The sequence below is a fragment of the Podarcis tiliguerta genome, assembly GCF_965153285.1.
Source record: "Podarcis tiliguerta genome assembly, chromosome: 2".
Classification (NCBI taxonomy): Eukaryota; Metazoa; Chordata; class Lepidosauria; order Squamata; family Lacertidae; genus Podarcis; species Podarcis tiliguerta.
Genome location: NC_139535.1, coordinates 71,353,559 through 71,373,602, shown reverse-complemented (window position 1 = coordinate 71,373,602; position 20,044 = coordinate 71,353,559). Strand labels below are relative to the sequence as shown.

General features: G+C 45.8%; 1 protein-coding gene and 1 long non-coding RNA gene across 9 annotated transcripts in view; one reads left to right on the top strand and one right to left on the bottom strand.

Annotated features, from left to right (window-relative positions):
- Positions 1-12,277: 12,277 nt before the first annotated feature.
- LOC310673080 lies at positions 12,278-18,118 on the bottom strand. Its single transcript, XR_014508822.1, has 3 exons — positions 17,808-18,118; positions 17,636-17,700; positions 12,278-13,710 (listed from the first exon to the last, which is right to left on the bottom strand). It is a non-coding gene; the product is annotated as an uncharacterized lncRNA (long non-coding RNA).
- Positions 14,763-20,044, top strand: part of LOC310673062 (uncharacterized protein) — a 125,913-nt gene continuing 120,631 nt past the window's right edge. For 5 of the 8 annotated variants that reach the window (XR_014508783.1, XR_014508784.1, XR_014508785.1 and 2 more), the window contains exon 1: positions 18,169-19,073. Coding sequence is in view for 1 of the 8 variants with exons in the window: in XM_083431032.1 (XP_083287158.1) it covers positions 14,764-14,844; positions 18,876-19,073 (279 nt within the window). In the remaining 7 variants the exon portion in view is untranslated. Of the gene's footprint in view, positions 14,845-15,042; positions 15,186-18,168; positions 19,074-20,044 lie in introns of those variants that run through there. The other 3 variants (XM_083431032.1, XR_014508787.1, XR_014508788.1) reach the window with 3 other exon arrangements.

Below are 20,044 nucleotides of genomic sequence, written 5' to 3'. Positions count from 1 at the left end.
TTATCATTTTAAAAGGATCATAGTAAGCTAACTTACCCCGAATCAGAACAGTGGTCCATCTAACTATGTATTGTCCAAGGCTCTGATTGGTAGGAGCAACTCAAGAAATGTACCATTGCGTTCCTTATTTCTGCACTCCTCCCAGTGGTCATTCCCCCTCTGGTCACTACTGTGGAGAGAGGGAGATACTTTGGTGATGCCTTTCTATGTGTATCTCATTCTGCATCACCTTTAGCATCCGCACTACATTTCCCAGAAATAATTCAAAGGATGCTGATTAGTGTGACAGGTCCCCAGTTTTTCCCAGGGAGCTGAAGCAAGCAAGAGTCTAGTCTGTATCTATGAACCACAAATATTTAAAATACAGAGACAACTTCTTAGCATTATGAGCTGAACTTTGAAAGCAGTAGTAAATCTGTGGTTTTTAATTTTCGCCCTCTTGCTTTTGAGTCTTTTAGATTAGAATGCCATCATGCTTTCAGCTTTGCCTCCATAATCAGGAGCACTAGAAAATGATGTGAAAAATGAGAAGCAATATTTTTTTAAAGGGAATTTAAAGAGAGTGTATGTGGGCAGAAAAAGCTGCCTTCTCCCAGGCTATTCAATAGAGTTGGGCAATAAAGAGTTCACGTACCCTAAAATCAGCCAGAGTTCCCTTCCCCAACCCACAGAGATTTATGGTAGGATTAGTCCTATACATCTTTTGCTCACCCAGATGAGTCAAATTAAATGTTTTGGGGGCTTTTTGTTCTTTTCATAGTTCCTCATAAACCATCCTTTGAACAGTTTAATCATTTCTCCAGCTCTTGTTCTAATTTGTCTGCATCCTTCTGGTAGCAGGTTTCTAGGTGTGGCCTTAATATATCCATAGATGCAGAAACTAAAGTAAATCTGTTTGAAGATACAATGAAATTGTACTCTCAAAAGAGGCAGTCACATCCTCGGTTGTCACTAACGAACACCATTCTCCAAGCAAAACACATTCAATATTCCATGTCAGTTTAACACATTTGACATGAATGCTATATCTGCAACAGGGTTATTTCTGTGTTGGGTTTTTCTTGATAAAATCCTAACAGAGACAGCTAACTTGTTTAAACCTATGCTGGCCTATCAATATAAAGATGTGAAACAATCAGCAAAATACATTGCAGCATATAGAGTCATACCTTGGGTCCTGAATGCCTTGCGACTCAAACGTTTTTGCTCCCGAACACCACAAACCCAGAAGTGAGTGTTCTGGTTTGCTAATGTTTGTTGGAACTCGAACGTCCGGAACAGCTTCCACGGCTTTCGATTGGCTGCAGGAACTTCCTGCAGCCAATCAGAAGCTGTGTCTTGGTTTGCAAAAGTTTTGGAAGTCAAACAGACTTCCATTCGACTTCCGAGATACAACTGTATATTTAAAATATGTCTGTTGTAGATCAACACAGAGACATGAACCTGGAAGTTGGGGGACAACTAATAACATCAATTTTTTTCATCAGACTATCAGAACATAAGAAGAGCCTGCTATATCAGGCCCATCTGACCCAGCCTCCTGGTCTCACAGTGGCCAACTAGATGCCTGTGGGAAACCCACAAGCAAGATTTGAGCACAAGAATACGCTCCCCTTTTGTGGTTTCCAGCAGCTTGTATTCAGAAGCATCGCTGCCTCCAACTGTAGAGGCAGAGCACAGCCAGTCATGGCCAGTAGTCATCAATAGTCCTCTCCTCCATGAATTTGTCTACCAGTGTGGCCACATTCCATCAGTGGGCTGTCTGTGAAGATTATCTTGCATTATCACACTGAATTTAAGGTTCTTACAAATTGGGTGGGCTTAATTTTCAGGTGAGTGGCACAGAAATTGCATGGGTCATAAGCAACCATCTTTTTAATGTATTTGATTATCCCCAGAAAAGGTAATTCTGGATTAAAGGGTGGGGGTTGTGATGCCAATGACATTGTGTGGATTCTGCCAAAAAAAAATATTGTGTGCATGAGGAGGACTGGTCCCATGAGTGCTTACCTCACCTCCCATCTTTGGTGTCACTTCCAAGTAGGAGGGAGGTGGTGGGGAGACTGCATGGGGCAAAAGCCCAAGCAAGAATACCACATGATTCTGCCTGTGGATTTGCATCTTGCTCCTCCCATAAGGTGCAGTGACACTGGTGATGGGAGGTCAGATAAGCCCCACTGCTGACTTCTACTGAATTCTACAATAAACACCGGTCTAAAAGCAACCTTAGAAGGAATCAAGCGTCATATAAAGCTCTTCCTCTTACTCCTCACTGACACAATAGACCACTGCTATTCTTCTGTTATAGGAGCTTAGGCTTTTATCCAATGCAACACTATGTAAGCATCCCATCAGCCCAAGAATTTACTCTTCTGCAATGGGACTGTCCCCCACCTTCCTCCCCCTGTGCAACCCCACACCACCTCCAAATCTGATTTGGAGGAGTTTACCTTCTCTTGGATGGGCTACCTTCCCAGGCTGACAAGTCCCACCTGCCCGTCACTTCCCTCTACAGCGCGTGCAGAAACTGCCTTCTTGAAAGTTGGACCCATTATTAGTCTTGCCTGCTCAATCTCCCAGAGCCTGTCTTCACATGCAGAGGAAGTCCATAACTTACTGAGGGTTTCAGACCCATGAGCTACCCTCATCTGGTTTAGCCAATCAGTCGAAGCCATTTCCCAGGGTGGATCCCCTGTAACATGCTGACAGCTTCTAGGAGCCACAGGTGAGAGCTGAGTGCAGGGTAGGGACCAAAGGTAGACAAACTACCCCAGAAGGAGCACAATGTGTCCCCACCAGAGGTACTGCCCCTCCCCAACACCCCATACAACTAGTAGAAAAAGGTAAAGGACCCCTGACAGATAAGTTCAGTCGCGAATGACTCTGGGGTTGCAGTGCTCATCTCACTTTACTGGCTGAGGGAACCGACGTTTGTCTGCAGACAGATTTTCCGGGTCATGTGGCCAGCATGACTAAGCCACTTCTGGCGAAACCAGAGCAGCACACAGAAACCACGTTTACCAGAGCAGTACCTATTTATCTACTTGCACTTTGATGTGCTTTCGAACTGCTAGGTTGGCAGGAGCTGGGACCGAGCAACTGGAGCTCACCCCATCACGGGGATTCAAACCGCCAACCTTCCAATCGGCAAGCCCAAGAGGCTCAGTGGTTTAGACCACAGCACCACCCTTGTCCCTTATACAACCAGTTGGAGGTGGTTAATAAAGATTTGAATTGATGCATGTAAATTAGCACATGCTAAGGTTGTGCAAATCTATGCCACCTTTAGTGCTCTTTTTTGGTGATGCATTCCCTTTTGGGGGTGGGGGGCAATGCAGAAGTGGCCCCTCTATCAGTGAACCTTTCCATGCTGTCTGCAGCAACTCTTTTTCACCAACTCCTTTTTGCTTTCTTCTTTGCTTCCCTTGCCTCACCTGCTCTAGTCTTTCCCCTGCTGCCTCTCCCACTGTCAAAATGTGCTTTGTAATCTCCTGGGGGCAAGGGTCCATGCTGTAGCTTGTGAAGCTGAGCATGCACAATGCTTATACTGTATGTAAAAAAAAAAGTTATCTGAGTAAAAACGTTTCTCTCTCTCCTCTCATCTCCACCACACCATGCCTTTAACTCTGGTATATAGACAGCCTGCCTGCAAGATCTCTAAGGCCTTGATAATTGCTCCCACACAATAGCTTAAGAGTCTCACCATTTACATGGAGCAAACGTTTTTCCAAAGGGTCAAAGTGCAAGGAGATCTTGTAAGCAGATTAAGAAACTGGTAGAAAGGCCAAAGGCATCCTAAGACTTTACATTCCCAAAGTGTTGTGTTAAGTGGTAGCCCAAGGATGTACTTAACTCTGGAGGTCAAATGAACTTGCAGCATTTCAACCATAATCAGTCTGGAAATACAGTTGTTTACAAAGTACATTAAAGGGGCGTCCAAATAACAAAATGCCATTTCTTCAAATACATCTAGCCCATACTAGACCGCTGCTGCTTTATGGTGGTAATACTGAAACAAAAGAAATATTCTGTTTCCACTTACTTTAACTCTTAATGTGAGTTCATGCCTAAATTGGATACATGTTCTACATTTCTTTGAAAATCTGATACTTTATTTTCAGTAATTCTATTGTATTAGCAGCACTGTAGGACTGCAATCCTAATCTCCCATTTACCTGTGAGTAATCCCATCAAATTCAATAGGGCTTACTTCTGAGTAGACATAGTTAGAATTGTGCTGTTAGTCTCATAGTATCTAATGTATGATTTATAGTTCCACTTAGCTGCTTTGCATGAAAACAAGATAATGTTACGATCAACTCTGGGAGATAAACACAAGAGTATAAAACACAGTTCTTAAATTATAATAACTTGAGGAGGTGGACAGATGCCTATTATCTCAAGCTGTGGCTCCTATTTTAAATGAATCCCTCTTACGTGAGAATAGTAGGATGAATTATCTAAAGAGCTTAATGATAGATCTGTAAATTAATTAAGGACTGCTGCGCTTTGCTGCCCAGGAGGACTCTTCTGCGTGAGTGTCTGAGGGCCCTGCTCCTTCCTGCCACTCACCATCTGGCCTGGGGTGGGGCCTGAAGCCTCACAGGGACTGCTGCTGCGCTCTGCTGCCCAGGAGGACTCTCCTGTGTGGGTGTCTGAGGGCCCTGCTCCTTCCTGCCACTCACCATCTGGCCCGGGGCGGGGCCTGAAGCCTCACAAGGACTGCTGCTGCGCTCTGCTGCCCAGGAGGACTCTTCTGCGTGAGTGTCTGAGGGCCCTGCTCCTTCCTGCCACTTACCATCTGGCCTGGGGCAGGCCTGAAGCCTCATAAGGACTGCTGCGCTTTGCTGCCCAGGAGGACTCTCCTGTGTGGGTGTCTGAGGGCCCTGCTCCTTCCTGCCACTCACCATCTGGCCCGGGGCGGGGCCTGAAGCCTCACAAGGACTGCTGCTGCGCTCTGCTGCCCAGGAGGACTCTCCTGTGTGGGTGTCTGAAGGCCCTGCTCCTTTCTGCCACTTACCATCTGGCCTGGGGCGGGGCCTGAAGCCTCATAAGGACTGCTGCGCTCTGCTGCCCAGGAGGATTCTCCTGTGTGGGTGTCTGAGGGCCCTGCTCCTTCCTGCCACTCACCATCTGGCCCGGGGCGGGGCCTGAAGCCTCACAAGGACTGCTGCTGCGCTCTGCTGCCCAGGAGGACTCTCCTGTGTGGGTGTCTGAAGGCCCTGCTCCTTCCTGCCACTTACCATCTGGCCTGGGGCGGGGCCTGAAGCCTCATAAGGACTGCTGCGCTCTGCTGCCCAGGAGGATTCTCCTGTGTGGGTGTCTGAGGGCCCTGCTCCTTCCTGCCACTTACCATCTGGCCCGGGGCGGGGCCTGAAGCCTCACAAGGACTGCTGCTGCGCTCTGCTGCCCAGGAGGATTCTCCTGTGTGGGTGTCTGAGGGCCCTGCTCCTTCCTGCCACTTACCATCTGGCCTGGGGCGGGGCCTGAAGCCTCACAAGGACTGCTGCTGCGCTCTGCTGCCCAGGAGGATTCTCCTGTGTGGGTGTCTGAGGGCCCTGCTCCTTCCTGCCACTCACCATCTGGCCCGGGGCGGGGCCTGACAGGCCTCACAGGGACGATTGCTGTCACTGCTGCTGCGGCCCAGGGGGTTCCAGAGTGGCGCAGAGCTTTTTTTAAAATGTTTTAAATTTTTCCTTGTCCTTTTTATTTAATTTTTTTTGTATATGCGGGGACGTGGATGGGGGTGGGATGGATGTTTAGTTGGGAATTTGTTTGTTTTTAACGGATTTGTAATTTTTATAGTTTTTTATTTGTATTGTTTTTTGTTTTCTGGGGTCTTTTGTTTTTGTATTTATTGTTTTAAGGTCTTATTTTGTTCTTAAGGGGAGGGGTCAGGGCTGCCGGGGAGTGGGTCCCAGCCAACAAAATGGCTGGGGCATGTTCCACAGAGGGGGATGCGCTGGGACAACCGATCTCAGTGATCACGGGTAGGAGGAGGAGTTACGCTAAGACCAGACCTTGTCATTACAGAGGAGGCAGGTTTAGTCGTTGTCTGAGGACTATCCCTGCCTCCGGGTCTGGTCCTGACCGGACGGATACTAGAATCAGCAAGGGATACCCACATGACCTGAAGGTGCTGCTGTGCAATTCCATGTCAATGATTCATAAAACCACTGCAATCCATGACTTGATCATGGATGGAGGATTTGACCTGGCATGTGTAACAGAGACTTGGTTGGATGAAGCAGATGGGCCTGTTCTTGCCGCTGCTTGTCCACCAGGTTTCTCTTACGCACAGCAACCCAGGCCTTGTGGGCGGGGAGGGGGGGTTGCAGTGATTTTTAGGAAGTCATTAGCTTGCACCAGGCGTCCTATTGGGAAGACCCAGTTTTCTGAGTGCATGTTCTGGAAGTTGGGCAATAGGGGCAGTACAGGATTCCTTCTGGTGTACCGACCTCCCCGCTGCACCAAGGATTCCCTGCCCGAGCTGCTTCAGGTCGTGGCGGATGTCCTCCTGGAGACACCTAGTTTGGTTGTCCTAGGGGATTTTAATATCCATGCCGACACGACCTTACAAGGGGCCGCTCGGGACTTCGTGGAAAGCATGGCCTCCATGGGGCTGTCCCTGAATAAGTTTGGCCCAACCCATAGCCGCGGACATGCCTTGGACCTGGTGTTTACCTCAATGGATGTTGGTGATCTGACACTAAGTAAAAGCGAAACAAAAGAAGTGCCATGGTCAGATCACTTCCTGGTGCAACTTGACTTCTCCGCGACCCTTCCCCTCTGCAGGGAGGTGGGACCGATTCGGATGGTCCGCCCCCGCCACTTAATGGATCCAAATGGTTTCCAGAGAGTGGTAGGGGATGCTTTATCCCATGTTGATGGCCTTTCAGTTGATTCCCTGGTGGCCCGCTGGAATGTGGAGTTAACCAGGGCTATTGACTGTTTGGCTCCGAAGCGCCCTCTCCGATTGCATGGAGCCCGGACAGCCCCGTGGTTTTCCACGGATCTGAGGGCAATGAAACAATCGTTGAGACGGCTAGAGCGCCGGTGGCGGAGGACCCATTCTGAAGCTGACCGGACACAGGTTAGAGCTCAATGTCGAGCCTACCAAGTGGCAGTAGCGACGGCGAAGAAGACTTTCTTCACCGCCTCTATTGCATCTGCAGAAAACAGCAGCAGGAGACTTTTTCAGGTGGTCCGCAATCTAGCGGAACCACCTGCTACATCGGGGCCCAGTACGGGCCACATGATCTCCTGCAATGATTTTGCAAAGTTTTTTGCAGATAAAGTCGCTCAGATTCGGGAAGAGGTCGATGCCACCGTGGGAGCAGGGCCGGGGCGGGAGAGTGCTAGAGTCCTGTCTAGTCAAATTGCGTGGGATCAATTCCAATCTGTTACCTCCGAGGATGTGGACAGGCTGCTTGGACGAGTGAAACCAACCACCTGTCTCCTTGATCCTTGCCCATCCTGGCTTATAAAAGCTAGCTGGGAAGGGCTGGGCGATGGGCTTCGTGGGGTGGTGAATGCTTCCCTCCGTGAGGGAGTCTTCCCAGACCCGCTGAAAGAGGCGGTTATTAAACTGCTTCTTAAAAAACCATCTTTAGATGCGGCCACGATGGCCAACTATCGCCCAGTCTCAAATCTTCCATTCTTGGGCAAGGTGATTGAGCGAGTGGTGGCTGAACAACTCCAGGCATGCCTGGAAGAAGCGGACCATTTGGATCCCTTCCAGTCGGGATTCAGGCCTCATCACGGGACTGAAACTGCCTTGGTCGCACTGGTTGATGATCTCCGGCGGGCTAGGGACAAAGGTGAGAGCTGTTTCCTAGTTCTGCTGGATCTCTCAGCGGCGTTTGATACCATCGACCATAACATCCTTCTGGACCGTCTTGAGGGGCTGGGAGCTGGGGGTACTGTCATACAGTGGTTCCGCTCCTTCCTCCTGGGCCGTGTTCAGAAAGTTGTGGTGGGGGATGAATGTTCAGACCCCTGGGCTCTCACTTGTGGGGTGCCTCAGGGTTCTGTCCTCTCCCCCATGCTTTTTAACATCTATATGCAGCCGCTGGGAGAGATCATCAGGAGGTTTGGGCTGGGTGTTCATCAGTATGCGGATGATACCCAGCTCTACCTCTCTTTCAAATCAGAACCAGTGAAGGTGGTGACGGTCCTGTGTGAGTGTCTGGAGGCGGTTGGAGGATGGATGGCGGCAAACAGATTGAGATTGAATCCTGACAAGACAGAAGTACTGTTTCTGGGGGACAGGAGGCGGGCAGGTGTGGAGGATTCCCTGGTCCTGAATGGGGTAACTGTGCCCCTGAAGGACCAGGTGCGCAGCCTGGGAGTCATTTTGGACTCACAGCTGTCCATGGAGGCACAGGTTAAATCCGTGTCCAGGGCAGCTGTGTACCAGCTCCATCTGGTACGTAGGCTGAGACCCTATCTGCCCGCGGACTGCCTTGCCAGAGTGGTGCATGCTCTGGTTATCTCCCGCTTGGACTACTGCAATGCGCTCTACGTGGGGCTACCTTTGAAGGTGACCCGGAAACTACAACTAATCCAGAATGCAGCGGCCAGACTGGTGACTGGGAGCAGCCGCCGAGACCATATAACACCGGTCTTGAAAGACCTACATTGGCTCCCAGTACGTTTCCGAGCACAATTCAAAGTGTTGGTGCTGACCTTTAAAGCCCTAAACGGCCTCGGTCCAGTATACCTGAAGGAGCGTCTCCACCCCCATCGCTCTACCCGGACACTGAGGTCCAGCACCGAGGGCCTTCTGGCGGTTCCCTCACTGCGAGAAGCCAAGTTACAGGGAACCAGGCAGAGGGCCTTCTCGGTAGTGGCGCCCTCCCTGTGGAACGCCCTCCCACCAGATGTCAAAGAGAACAACAACTACCAGACTTTTAGAAGACATCTGAAGGCAGCCCTGTTTAGGGAAGCTTTTAATGTTTGATGTATCACAGTATTTTAATATTCTTTTGGAAGCCGCCCAGAGTGGCTGGGGAAACCCGGCCAGATGGGCGGGGTATAAATAATAAATTATTATTATTATTATTATTATAATCAATGGGGTCCAATAGATAGTTGGCCTTTAGGACTATCCTTGTTCGTTGATTCTATACAACAGAGGACAGCCAATATAGTACTTCCATTTCATGGCAACTGGCCATGATGGCTGCACTCTGCTTCCATGATCAGCAGCAGAAATGTTTTTGAGTACCGGTTGCTGGAAATGGCAGAGGGGGAGAGTGGTCTTCTGCTTAAGTCCTGCTCAGGGGCATACCTAGGGGTTGGCTAAGATATGGTTGCCATATTTCAAAAAGTAAATACCAGGACACCCTAAAAGTTGTTGAGCTTTCTTTAAGAAAACCCCAATATTGTTCAGCTTTTTTTTAAAGGAAACCACCAAAATTGTTGAGCTTTCATTTTTAAGGGCCAATTGAATTGAAATCCCGATAATGTCCGGACATATGGCACCCCCAGGCTAAGAGCCTGTTTGCTCCTCTGCACGCTCCCTGGGCTGCTCCTCCATTGTTCTGGGAGGGTAGGCAGTGTGTGCAGGCTCCTCTGGGTTCCTTGGCAGAAGAAAGTAGTGAGTGGAGGGAGGCAGGCAGGCAGGCAGGCAGACAGACAGATGAAGGAGGAGAATGAGGAGAGATGGAGCGGAGCAGTCCCGGCCCCATAGGCACAGAGGAAGCCATTGGTGAAGTGAGAAAGGCAGCGAAAGGCAAACTTTTGAGATTCTGGCCCATGGACTCTTCCAGCTTTGGTGGTGCTTAATGGAGGCAGTGAGAGATTTTACTTTCTTGGGCTCCATGATCACTGCAGATGGTGACAGCAGTCACAAATTTAAAAGACACCTGCTTCTTGGGAGAAAAGCAATGACAAACCTAGACAGCATCGTAAAAAGCAGAGACATCACCTTGCCAACAAAGGTCTGTATAGTTAAAGCTATGGTTTTCCCAGTAGTGATGTATGGAAGTGAGAGCTGGACCATAAAGAAAGCTGATTGCTGAAGAATTGATGCTTTTGAATTATGGTGCTGGAGGAGACTCTTGAGAGTCCCATGGACTGCAAGAAGATCAAACCTCTCCATTCTTAAGGATATCAGCCCTGAGTGCTCACTAGAAGGACAGATCGTGAAGCTGAGGCTCAAATACTTTGGCCACCCCATGAGAAGAGAAGATTCCCTGGAAAGACCCTGATGTTGGGAAAGACTGAGGGCACAAGGAGAAGGGGATGACAGAGGACGAGATGGTTGGACAGTGTTCTCAAAGCTACCAGCATGAGTTTGACCAAACTGCGGGAGGCAGTGGAGGACAGAAGTGCCTGGCGTGCTCTGGTCCATGGGGTCACGAAGAGTCGGACACGACTGAACGACTAAACAACAACATACCTTGCCAGGCATGCAAAGGATGAGACAGGGCCTCTGATCTAGCTCCTTGCCAAGAGCGCAAGGGAGCTTTGGTATGCCTCTGGTCCTGCTTGTGGGTTTTCCACAGGCATCTGTTTGGTTCCTGTGAGAAGAAGATGCTGGACCAGATGGGCTGCTGGCCTGATCCAGCAGGCTCTTTTTGTGTTCTTATGTTACTGGACCCATCACCCCTGGCCTTTGACCATGCTAGCTGGCACTGAGGAGTGCTGTAGTCCAAAATCATCTGGAGGGCACCAAATTGGCTTTCCATGCTATAAAAAGTTTTCTTAATGTATTTTGGAACATCTCGAAACACACACACACTCCCATGGCGCTGAATTTGATTAAATACTACACATTCCTGCTCTTTGCCTACATCGAACATAGAATGTAAGCATTTGCTTGACCCTTTGTATTACAAGCATGATGATGATGAAGAAGAAATTGGCAGAGCTCACCTTTCCCTTACAACCCTTACCAACTATCTCAGGAGAGCTTAGTCCTCTAGTTTTACATACAATAAAGAAAAGAGACATCTGGTGGCTAAGCTGCGTAATAGCAAATAACTAACCATCCAGCCATCCCAATTGTTGGCATCTCTCTGGCAGGGTCAATAGAAGCAGAGATGAAGAATCAATGAGATGATATTATCTTCCCTCTGAAAATAAAAAAAGAAGTAGCTCATACTTAAAATAAAACAAGGAAACTTTCAGTAAGAAGAAGCGATTCACTCAAATAAAAATGATGGAAAATTCCACAGAGAATAGGACTGGGAGGGGGGCTGTTGTGCTGGTGTGTATTTGGCCATTTCTTCTTCCTATCATCTACCGTTGCAAAGCTTGCTGCGCTGGCCCAAAATCTAGTCAGCTTTACAAGTAGATTAATGCCTTTCCTCCATTGTGTTGCATGGGCATCCTTCCAGCTCTACAGTGTGAGAACCAGAAAGACGTCAACACTTTTGGCCATGGAGAAACCTAATTAAGCAGTTATTCCTGCTCTTTGTCTAAAGCAAACTGAGCATGTAAGTGCTTTCACTCCACCTTTTGTACTATGAACATTGGGTTTTTTGTCTGAAGAAGCAGTCTATGGAGCCTGAAAGCTCACATAATGTCCTTAAACTACTGGTTGGTCCAAGCATCCCGTTGATTCTATGCCTGGCTTGTTTGTCTTTGGCAGGAGGCAAATTGCTACTTACACAAAGTGTCCTTATTATTTACATAGCACCATCAATGTCCATGATACTTCACAGAGTACAAAAAGACACACTATCCTGTTTTTGGAGTTTAGGGCATTTTTTTTTTATTTTTACACTATTGTCCAAGGAGAGGCAAGGACATAAGAAAGAGTTATGCTCTCTTCTTCATTCTTGGAAGAAGAAAATAGCCACCCTTGAATATGTTTTATTAGCAGGCAATTTTTATAAATCATCCAAAGTGTTACAACAATGTTTGGGGGGTTTGCAACACTAAATTTTGTATTTATTATGCCATATAAAAGCAAAATGACAAAAATGTCATGGGTTTGGCACATGACATATTCATTTTTCTTTTAAAAACTCCTTTTCACAATCGAGTATCGGGTGTCTCTATGCTGTCAAAGAACCTGATTTTTTCCAAATTTTAAATTGTATTTTTATTGCTTCTTTTGTTTTATTGTATTTTATTGCATTATAACTTGAATTTTATGGAATGCAAATTGTAATGCAATACAATACAATAAAAGAAATAAAGGAAACAATTAAAATACAATTAAAAACCATATAGCAGCTTACAATTTCCACAATGGGCAAAAAATATATATCATCAAGTGGTCTGCCAAGACTGTCAGCAATTTTCAAGGGATTGGGGAGGGGGGGAGTTTGGGAACCACTGATTTAGAGAAATATTCATTAAAATGCTGAAGAATTTTCATGAGGACTTTAAAATAAGTAAATAAAACATGCTGATGTGGAATGGAAATGTGATGATCTGAACCTAACAATGGGAAAATGTGGGAATCTGAAATTGACAGGTTCACACATTCCTGATTAATTTCCCCTTTTGCCAAAACACCCAAGCACAATCTTGTCAAAGTCAAGGACTTCTATTAGCACTTGCCCTTTGAAATCAGTGAGAATTAACTCCAGCTTATTGAACCTTTTAATGCTACATTAAGGAACTTCCTCTTGGTTGCACTTTCATGGCATCTGAATCTGTGTCTGGAGATGGCTGTCTTGTTCTTCCCAATGACCAGGCTGACCCTGCCTTTGTGACCTAAGCACAAATATTGGATGTTGTTAACTTGTTTCCCCAAGCTGAAAATAGATGCCAGGGAGACATTCAGTAACGTCTGAGCAAAGAAGCACTTCTCATTTTGCAGACACCTTCTTATTTTTACATGTTGCGCGATAGGTTTCTGAGAAGGCGCACAGACTTGTGAGCTGTGCACTCTGCGTCCTTTAAGGAGGGCCAAGTGAGCTGGCCAGTTAAACGTGAAGTGATGACTGCCGTCTTGACTTTGCAAAGTCCCCTTTGGTCTGTTTTTAGAAGGCCATTAAAGATAAGATATTAGCGAGCTGATTTCAAAAGATGCTGGGTTCGGGGGGATAATGCAACCGTGAAAGGGCAAGAAGGGGAGATGTGGCTCTAGAGAGACATCTTCCTCAGATAGACAATCTTCTTCATAGCTGTTGTAGCCCAAGCTATGAGCTCAGCACTTCCAGCAGCATTAGAGTCATGCAGGAATGCATTTGTCTCCTCAGACTTATAAAACAATCATAACAGGCATTAATGATGTTGGTGGCCTACCAGGGATGTTCTAATTACTGGCAATTCTATGCAACATTAATGGACAACCACCATTTGCATGGGCCAAGCTAAGACATTGCAGACATTCCCTGAAAGCTTCATTATAGGTCTCTTTGGGTTAGCCGGCATTGCTGCAACAGCTGCTTGTGGTTGATGGCAGCAGTGTATCCTCCACCCTCACTCCTCGTTGTGTTCATGACCTCTAGGAACCTGCTAGTTTACAGCAAATCATTCACAACTCCCCCCCCCAAAAAAAAATAATTTGATCAAGTCAAGCACAAGCTAGCATCATGAAGAGAGCTTGTCTGCAGACACCTTTGGGGGCTGCCTCTTCTACTTCCTGAGCATTAGAATCCTTCATTTCAGATTCCAAGCATGTTGCTGTCTCTGGGTGACTGCCATGACCTCATTTACAAATGTGCGCAGTTACATTGATTCATCTCCAGGAAACGTGGACTCATTTGCTGGGTCCATCTAGCGATATAAGAGCAGGGGTTGGCTCTGAAATATGAAAAAAACAAAACACCTAATCAGATATGTTCAGCCTCAGCAAAGGTTTGTTTTTCTTTTCAAATATTCTAAGCAGCACTTTTTCTTGTTGTTAATGCTACTACATAATAATATATGGAGTATAACGTTGTTGTTGTACCGTATTTTTCGTCCCATAGGACGCTCCATCCCATAGGACGCACCTAGTTTTTTGGGGGGGAAATAAAGGAAAAAATTTTTTCCTTTATTTCCCCCCCAAAAGCAGGTCGGGGAAACCGAACCAGGTCGAGGAACAGCGGGATGGCGGCACTGCGCCTCCCTGCTGTCCCCCGAGCTTGTGGGGCTGGCCGATGTCTGTCCGGCGTGCGGGGCGCTCTGCTTCAGGGCGCCCCACCCGCCGGGCGGCAGGCTGCTATCCGCAGCATGGGGAGCCCTGCGGGAACCTCCCGCAGGGCTGCCTAGGCTGCGGATGTGTTCCCGAAGCGCCGGACGCTCTGCTTTCAGGGCACATGACGCTCCGGGAAGCAGGCTGCTATCCGCAGCCTAGACATCCCTGCGGGACCTCCCGCAGGGCTGCCTAGGCTGCGGATGTCTTCCTGAAGCCTGGAGAGCGAGAGGGGTCGGTGCGCACCGACCCCCCTCGCTCTCCAAGCTTCAGCGAAAGCCTGCATTCGCCCCATAGGACGCACCCAGATTTCCCCTTCATTTTTGGAGGGGAAAAAGTGCGTCCTATAGGGCGAAAAATACGGTAATTATGGTTGCTGATAATTCTATTTCTTTGTTCTGTTGACTTTGAGGGAATACAGTGATTAAAAAAAACACCACATGGCTTGAGCTCAGTTGTGTTGTGGATTGTGTGTATTACGGCCAAATTCTTCGGCAGCTCACTGTCAACTTTTGTGAGAAAGTAACATATAGACACCTGCAGGGCTGGCCAATGATATTTTTGCTGCCTGGAAATATGGAGCCTGCTTGCATTCTGTGCACAAGACAAGGCCCAACAGGACTGTGAGGTAACTCTTACTTCAGCATCCTACATTGCACCCAAGGAAAGTACACGAGCTGATGCTAAGGCAGGTCTCAGAGCACACAGAGCTCTGTCCAACAACTTTCCGCCAGTCCTCGCCTCCTGGCATCTGCCACTTGGTGGGTTGCCTTGGGAAGAGCTATGAAACAATTTGCTCCTGTTTTCTTTCCGAGTTGTGATTTGGACACAGAGCACTTTGCGGCTATTTATGACAAAGCATACTTCCCTTTTTATCAAAAAAGACATTCTTGAGCTTCCTAATGATCCAGCAATTATTATTATTATTATTATTATTATTATTATTATTATTATTATTATTATTTTGCTGGTCATTCATCCCACCCTTGTGTTGGCTATTCACATCAACCTCATCTTGAGTTTGCAATCAACTTTTGATACAATAAGTGAATGGCAGACCTTGGATAAATTTTGCTGCAACAGCCGTAGATTCACCCACAAGGTAAATTTGGATACTGTAGAGCACACCAAATATGGAAATGGTTAATGGCAAAGTTGTTGTGACTTGATTTCATTTATAGTTTGCAATTTGCGTTCTGTTACATTCTAACATATCCCCACCCTTTCTCTTCCTTTGTTTATCTGTGCCTAACATTCCTTTAGGGGTTGAATTTGGATAGAAAAACATCCACTTGGGATGGATGCCTAATTTATCATGTTTCTTTTCTTCTGTGTTTTATGAGACACTTGAAACATAGCTGGCTTTGGGTGGTGGCGGCAGTGGTAGCAGCAGCAGCAAAATGCACTATACCCTCTTTACGCTGGGTAATTTCAGGGCATTGACACTCTGTGATGGGTGTGTACAAAGCAAACGGAGAACACCACGGAAATGGAAAAGATGTTCCTGGCATCTGCTTTCTAAACAGAGCTCAGATTTATTTGAACTGCCTTTGATGTTTTAATTACAATATTGATTCATTCTCAAAGCAGTAGGTCTCGTTTATCTTGCTCATAATTCATGTACATTGTTTTTCCTGTTCTTTGGCACCTCCAATCTAGACTATACTTAGGTAAATTTCCTTTTTGGACAAAATCAAGCAAGGTGAACAGGGCATGATACTTCCTTGAAGCAGAAGGCATAGCATATTAATTGAAGGGGTCTGTGTGACTGGGGAGGCCTCCAGACATCTCCCCAAACAGAATATGTACCAAATTCTGGGGTTCCAGTTGGAGAGGATTTGCTCCCCGGGTCTGAGCATGCACTTAGATCTTGTGGGTGGGTAAATAATGCAGTCCCGGTTCAGAGGCTCCACTGGGCCTTGCGACAAATGTGTGAGTACAGGGAAGGCACTGTATTCGTGTAGTGCTGTGATATCACCATGTCCCTCTGGAGTAGGGATGCAAAAAGAATGCAATGAGGTCATAAACAGAAAATCTGGAAGTCTATTGATTTGCCCATTGCAGCAAGGAATATACATTTCCTACTTATCAATAAGATGTCTGCAAATGTAACATGAAGGCTAGCAACATTAACCTTGCCATGTGGGAAACCTTGCAGATGAACACAGTGCCTGGAGACAGACAACAGGTCATGTATCCACAGCAGTGACCAATACCACCTCCCTTGTTCTCTTACAATAGAAATAGCGCCTGCCTGAGAGGTGCCAGAACTGAGTTCCAGCGAATTGCAGCTTGAAAAATGTCCTGATGGTGCACCTGTAGCAGCAAAACCAGATGCCTTCACCTGCCCCACCTGTAATAAAACACGTCTCTCCCATATTGGTCTCTACAGCTGCAGCAGGCGCTGTAACTCTCCAGTGGTTTGACTTCACTCCCAGTGGTGAATTCTTCCATTCTCTCTCAAGACAGATGAGTGCCAACATATGGCATTTTACAATTTTTGAATCAATAATCTGGGTTTGAACTGGAGCTAAATCTCATTCAGAAAGTGCCAGATTTTGTCAGTTTTAGTAACACAAATTACTTTTCACCTGGAGTTTTCATTATTAAGAAGCATTCATAGTATATCAATGTGATTATTTCAAAATCCTAAAAAGTAACATCATTTGATTTCTGACTTATCCCTTTGGGACACGATTCATACTGGCTATTCACACTTAAATGTGTTCCACAATGTTCTGCAGATTTCAGTGTTCTCTCTCTCTATAGATGTGCTTGACAATATACAATATTATGTGCATTTCTGTATTAAAGCATTTTTTACTTTTTTCTAAAACCAAACAAGAGAAGGAAAGTGGAATGCCACATATTTGTACTTTTTCCTATAACACTTTATGGCTTACATTTTTTTTTTGTTTTCTTTCTTTTTGTTTTGTTTGCAACTTTTTTTGTTAACAAATAAAAAAAATTATTTTGACTAAAGGCAATTAAAAAAGAAGGAAAGATTGATCATAGCATGGTCATGCTCATCATATCAGTCCATTCTCATTCCCATTTTTTGGAATAGCCCACTTGGATTACCATTGTTAAATTTAAGATTATTTTGTGCTCTCAGTTAGTTGCACATGCCTCATCAAGAATGGCAGCTTTAAATTCTGGGTGGGTGAGCTTGTCACCTTTTGACTTGGAAGTGATCTGAGTGGTTCCCCCCAAAAAAACTGCAAATAATTGTTTTCTAAACCCATATGATCTTAACAAAGCACCTACCCTCTCAGAACAATTAACCCACCTGGGAATACCAGCGGTGTCATTTTTTATACCTTAACAAGAGTAGGAATAGGGTGGGGAGGTGTATTTATTTCCCATGTAAAGGTAAATTTTCGTATTTTGCACTTTCCAAAACATCTCAAGAACCAAAACAAAGCTATCTTTCAAAATCCACACTAATCTGAATTTTGTAGTTCTCTAGCCATATAGTGTGTACAAAAAAAAACCCAAACAAATGCATATACTAGTGAAAATGCATACATATTAGAACAAATTCACACTTACAATGCTGGTGAATTTTCACAAGGACTTCTTCAAAAATCAGCAAACTTCTGTGAAAATGTGGACAACTAAAATGAAGATAGAAACAATGAGAAACTGAAACTGACAGATCCACCCATCTCTAAGCAACCAGGAACAAGGACAATATCATCTCTCCTTCTTCCCCTTCCCTCACCTCTCGGATGTGTTTCTTACAAGTGCCAGGAGGAAAAGTCCTGCTTCACCCTTGGGAGATGCATTCGCAGCCACTGTACATTTGCACATGTGGGCTTAGTTTGTATTTCAGTCTTTGGTATTATGTCACTGCACTTCTCACTTTCTCTGAAAGCCAACAAGTACATTTGAAGACGCTGCTGCTCTTAGTTACAAGTTACAACATCATACTCCAGAAATTTGCTAAGGCTGTATTCACTCAAATAAAGTATCAACAAACAGGAGAATTCGTTAAATGAGGTCAGCTTGCCATCTTCCCATTATTTAAATGCATTTCACCTTAAAAAACCTCAGAGAACTGACACACAAAGCAAACACACCCAGATATTTTAACATCTGGAACTCTTGAGTAATTTTTTCCAAGACTTATTCTTTAGACAAGGTTTTGGCATAATCCTTTATGATTCACACAGATAGTGACCTGGAGGCCCTTGTGGTATTGTCCTCATTCTGCCAAGTCTGTTAAGGGGATACAGAGACAACTCGCGGCATTATGGAATTGAATTACACGGCCGTCGTTTTTGTAGGATCCAATGGATCGCTTGCTCTCGGGCTGCTTTCCCAACGTACTGTGAAAGCATGACTTTCCAAAACAAAAGCCGTTCCCATCCTGCCGCCTTCACTGTTGGACGGGGAGGGAAGGCCTGAGCCAACACAGTAGTGTTTGTTTCGAGGCGAAACAGGATGTTAAAGCAGAGCTAAGCCAAATACTGTGTTCAGAAGAGAAGGTAGATATGCTTAAACTGTAGAAATTTCGCTGGCAAAATTCATTCTCAGATGGGCAAAGGCAGCTTATTTATTCAAGGAAGCAGATTTTGGACTCCAAAGCCACGGCTTTTATTATTATTGTTATTATCATGACCTCAGGGACATTGTTCGACTCCATTACCATCAAGCTTATCTGGAGACACTCTTTTCTCCCAGGAGATCTGTTGAGGAGGGGAAAGAATGCATCCAGGGGAATTGTTGCAAATATCGCCTGGGAGATTATCAAATAACCTTGCTGAATAACCTTCCTTTGGTACCTCAGAGCATTGGAGGCGGCTGTGGAAATGTTCGCTGTGAAGATGAATTGACGAAGAAACATCTACAAAGCCCGAGACTGAATACTTGGAGCCAGTTTTCCTATCCAGGCAAGTTTAGGAAGAAGGAGCTGCAAGCAATTCCTGGATATCTTTCTGAGGAGAAAATAAGGAAGCGTGTGGAGATTTTTCTTCCTCCTTTGCAGGTAACCTGTTCATTTCCACCTTAATGCCAAATGGTGTTGTTATTGTTGATATTATTATTATTACAGCTCTATCCTACCTTTCCTCCAAGGAGCTCAACGTACCATACATGGTTTTCTGACTCCTGATTTTATCCTCACAATTCAGTGAGGTTTGCTAGGCTGAGGGGAAAGTTCTGCCTGAAGGTCACCCACTGAGTGTCATAGCTGAGTGGAGATTAGAACCCTGGTCTCCCAGGTCCTAGTCCAACACTCTAAGCACTACACTGAGCAGGCTCTTATTCTATGTCCAGCAGAAATTGGCCACTTTGAGTCAGTCCACTGGTCTGTTGGTCTTAGTATATAGGTGTTCTGACTGACAAGGCATCAGGAAGTCATAGCTGCTAGTCTTACTACCCGATACTCTTTTAAACTGAAAATTAAAATTAAACCCAGGACCTTCTGCATGCAACACATTTGTTCCTCCACTGAGCTATAGCCCCTCCCCTTACTCCCAACCATCAGCTCCCCCTTATCACAGCAGAAGGATTTGAGCCGATGCCCTCAAGGGCACATCACGCAAGCATGAGTCTGAAAACACCAAGCCACAATATCTTGCCATTTATTAAACATGCGGGAGGGAGAAACCGTTTTGGAACAAATGAGTACATCCATATTTCATCCCCAAAGATTCTTACGCTTTCAAAATTAGGATTTGTTTTAAAAACGTCCTCCAGATGATTCTCCTCCACCAAGAACATTGTAAAAATAAACTTTTTAGATATATAAATTGTTGCCACATTTCAGGGAAGCGGGTGACTCTGTTTCACACACACACCCAGCCGGGTGTTTTGACCTTTTTTTCATTTGAACAGCAGCAGCTCGCTCCCCCAAGCCCCCACCCCACCGCCCTGTGGATAGCAAAGCCCTTTGAAAAATATTAGGAGTGTTTTTTTTTTAAAAAAGCAGTATGAAATATGGAATAGCGGAGGTCA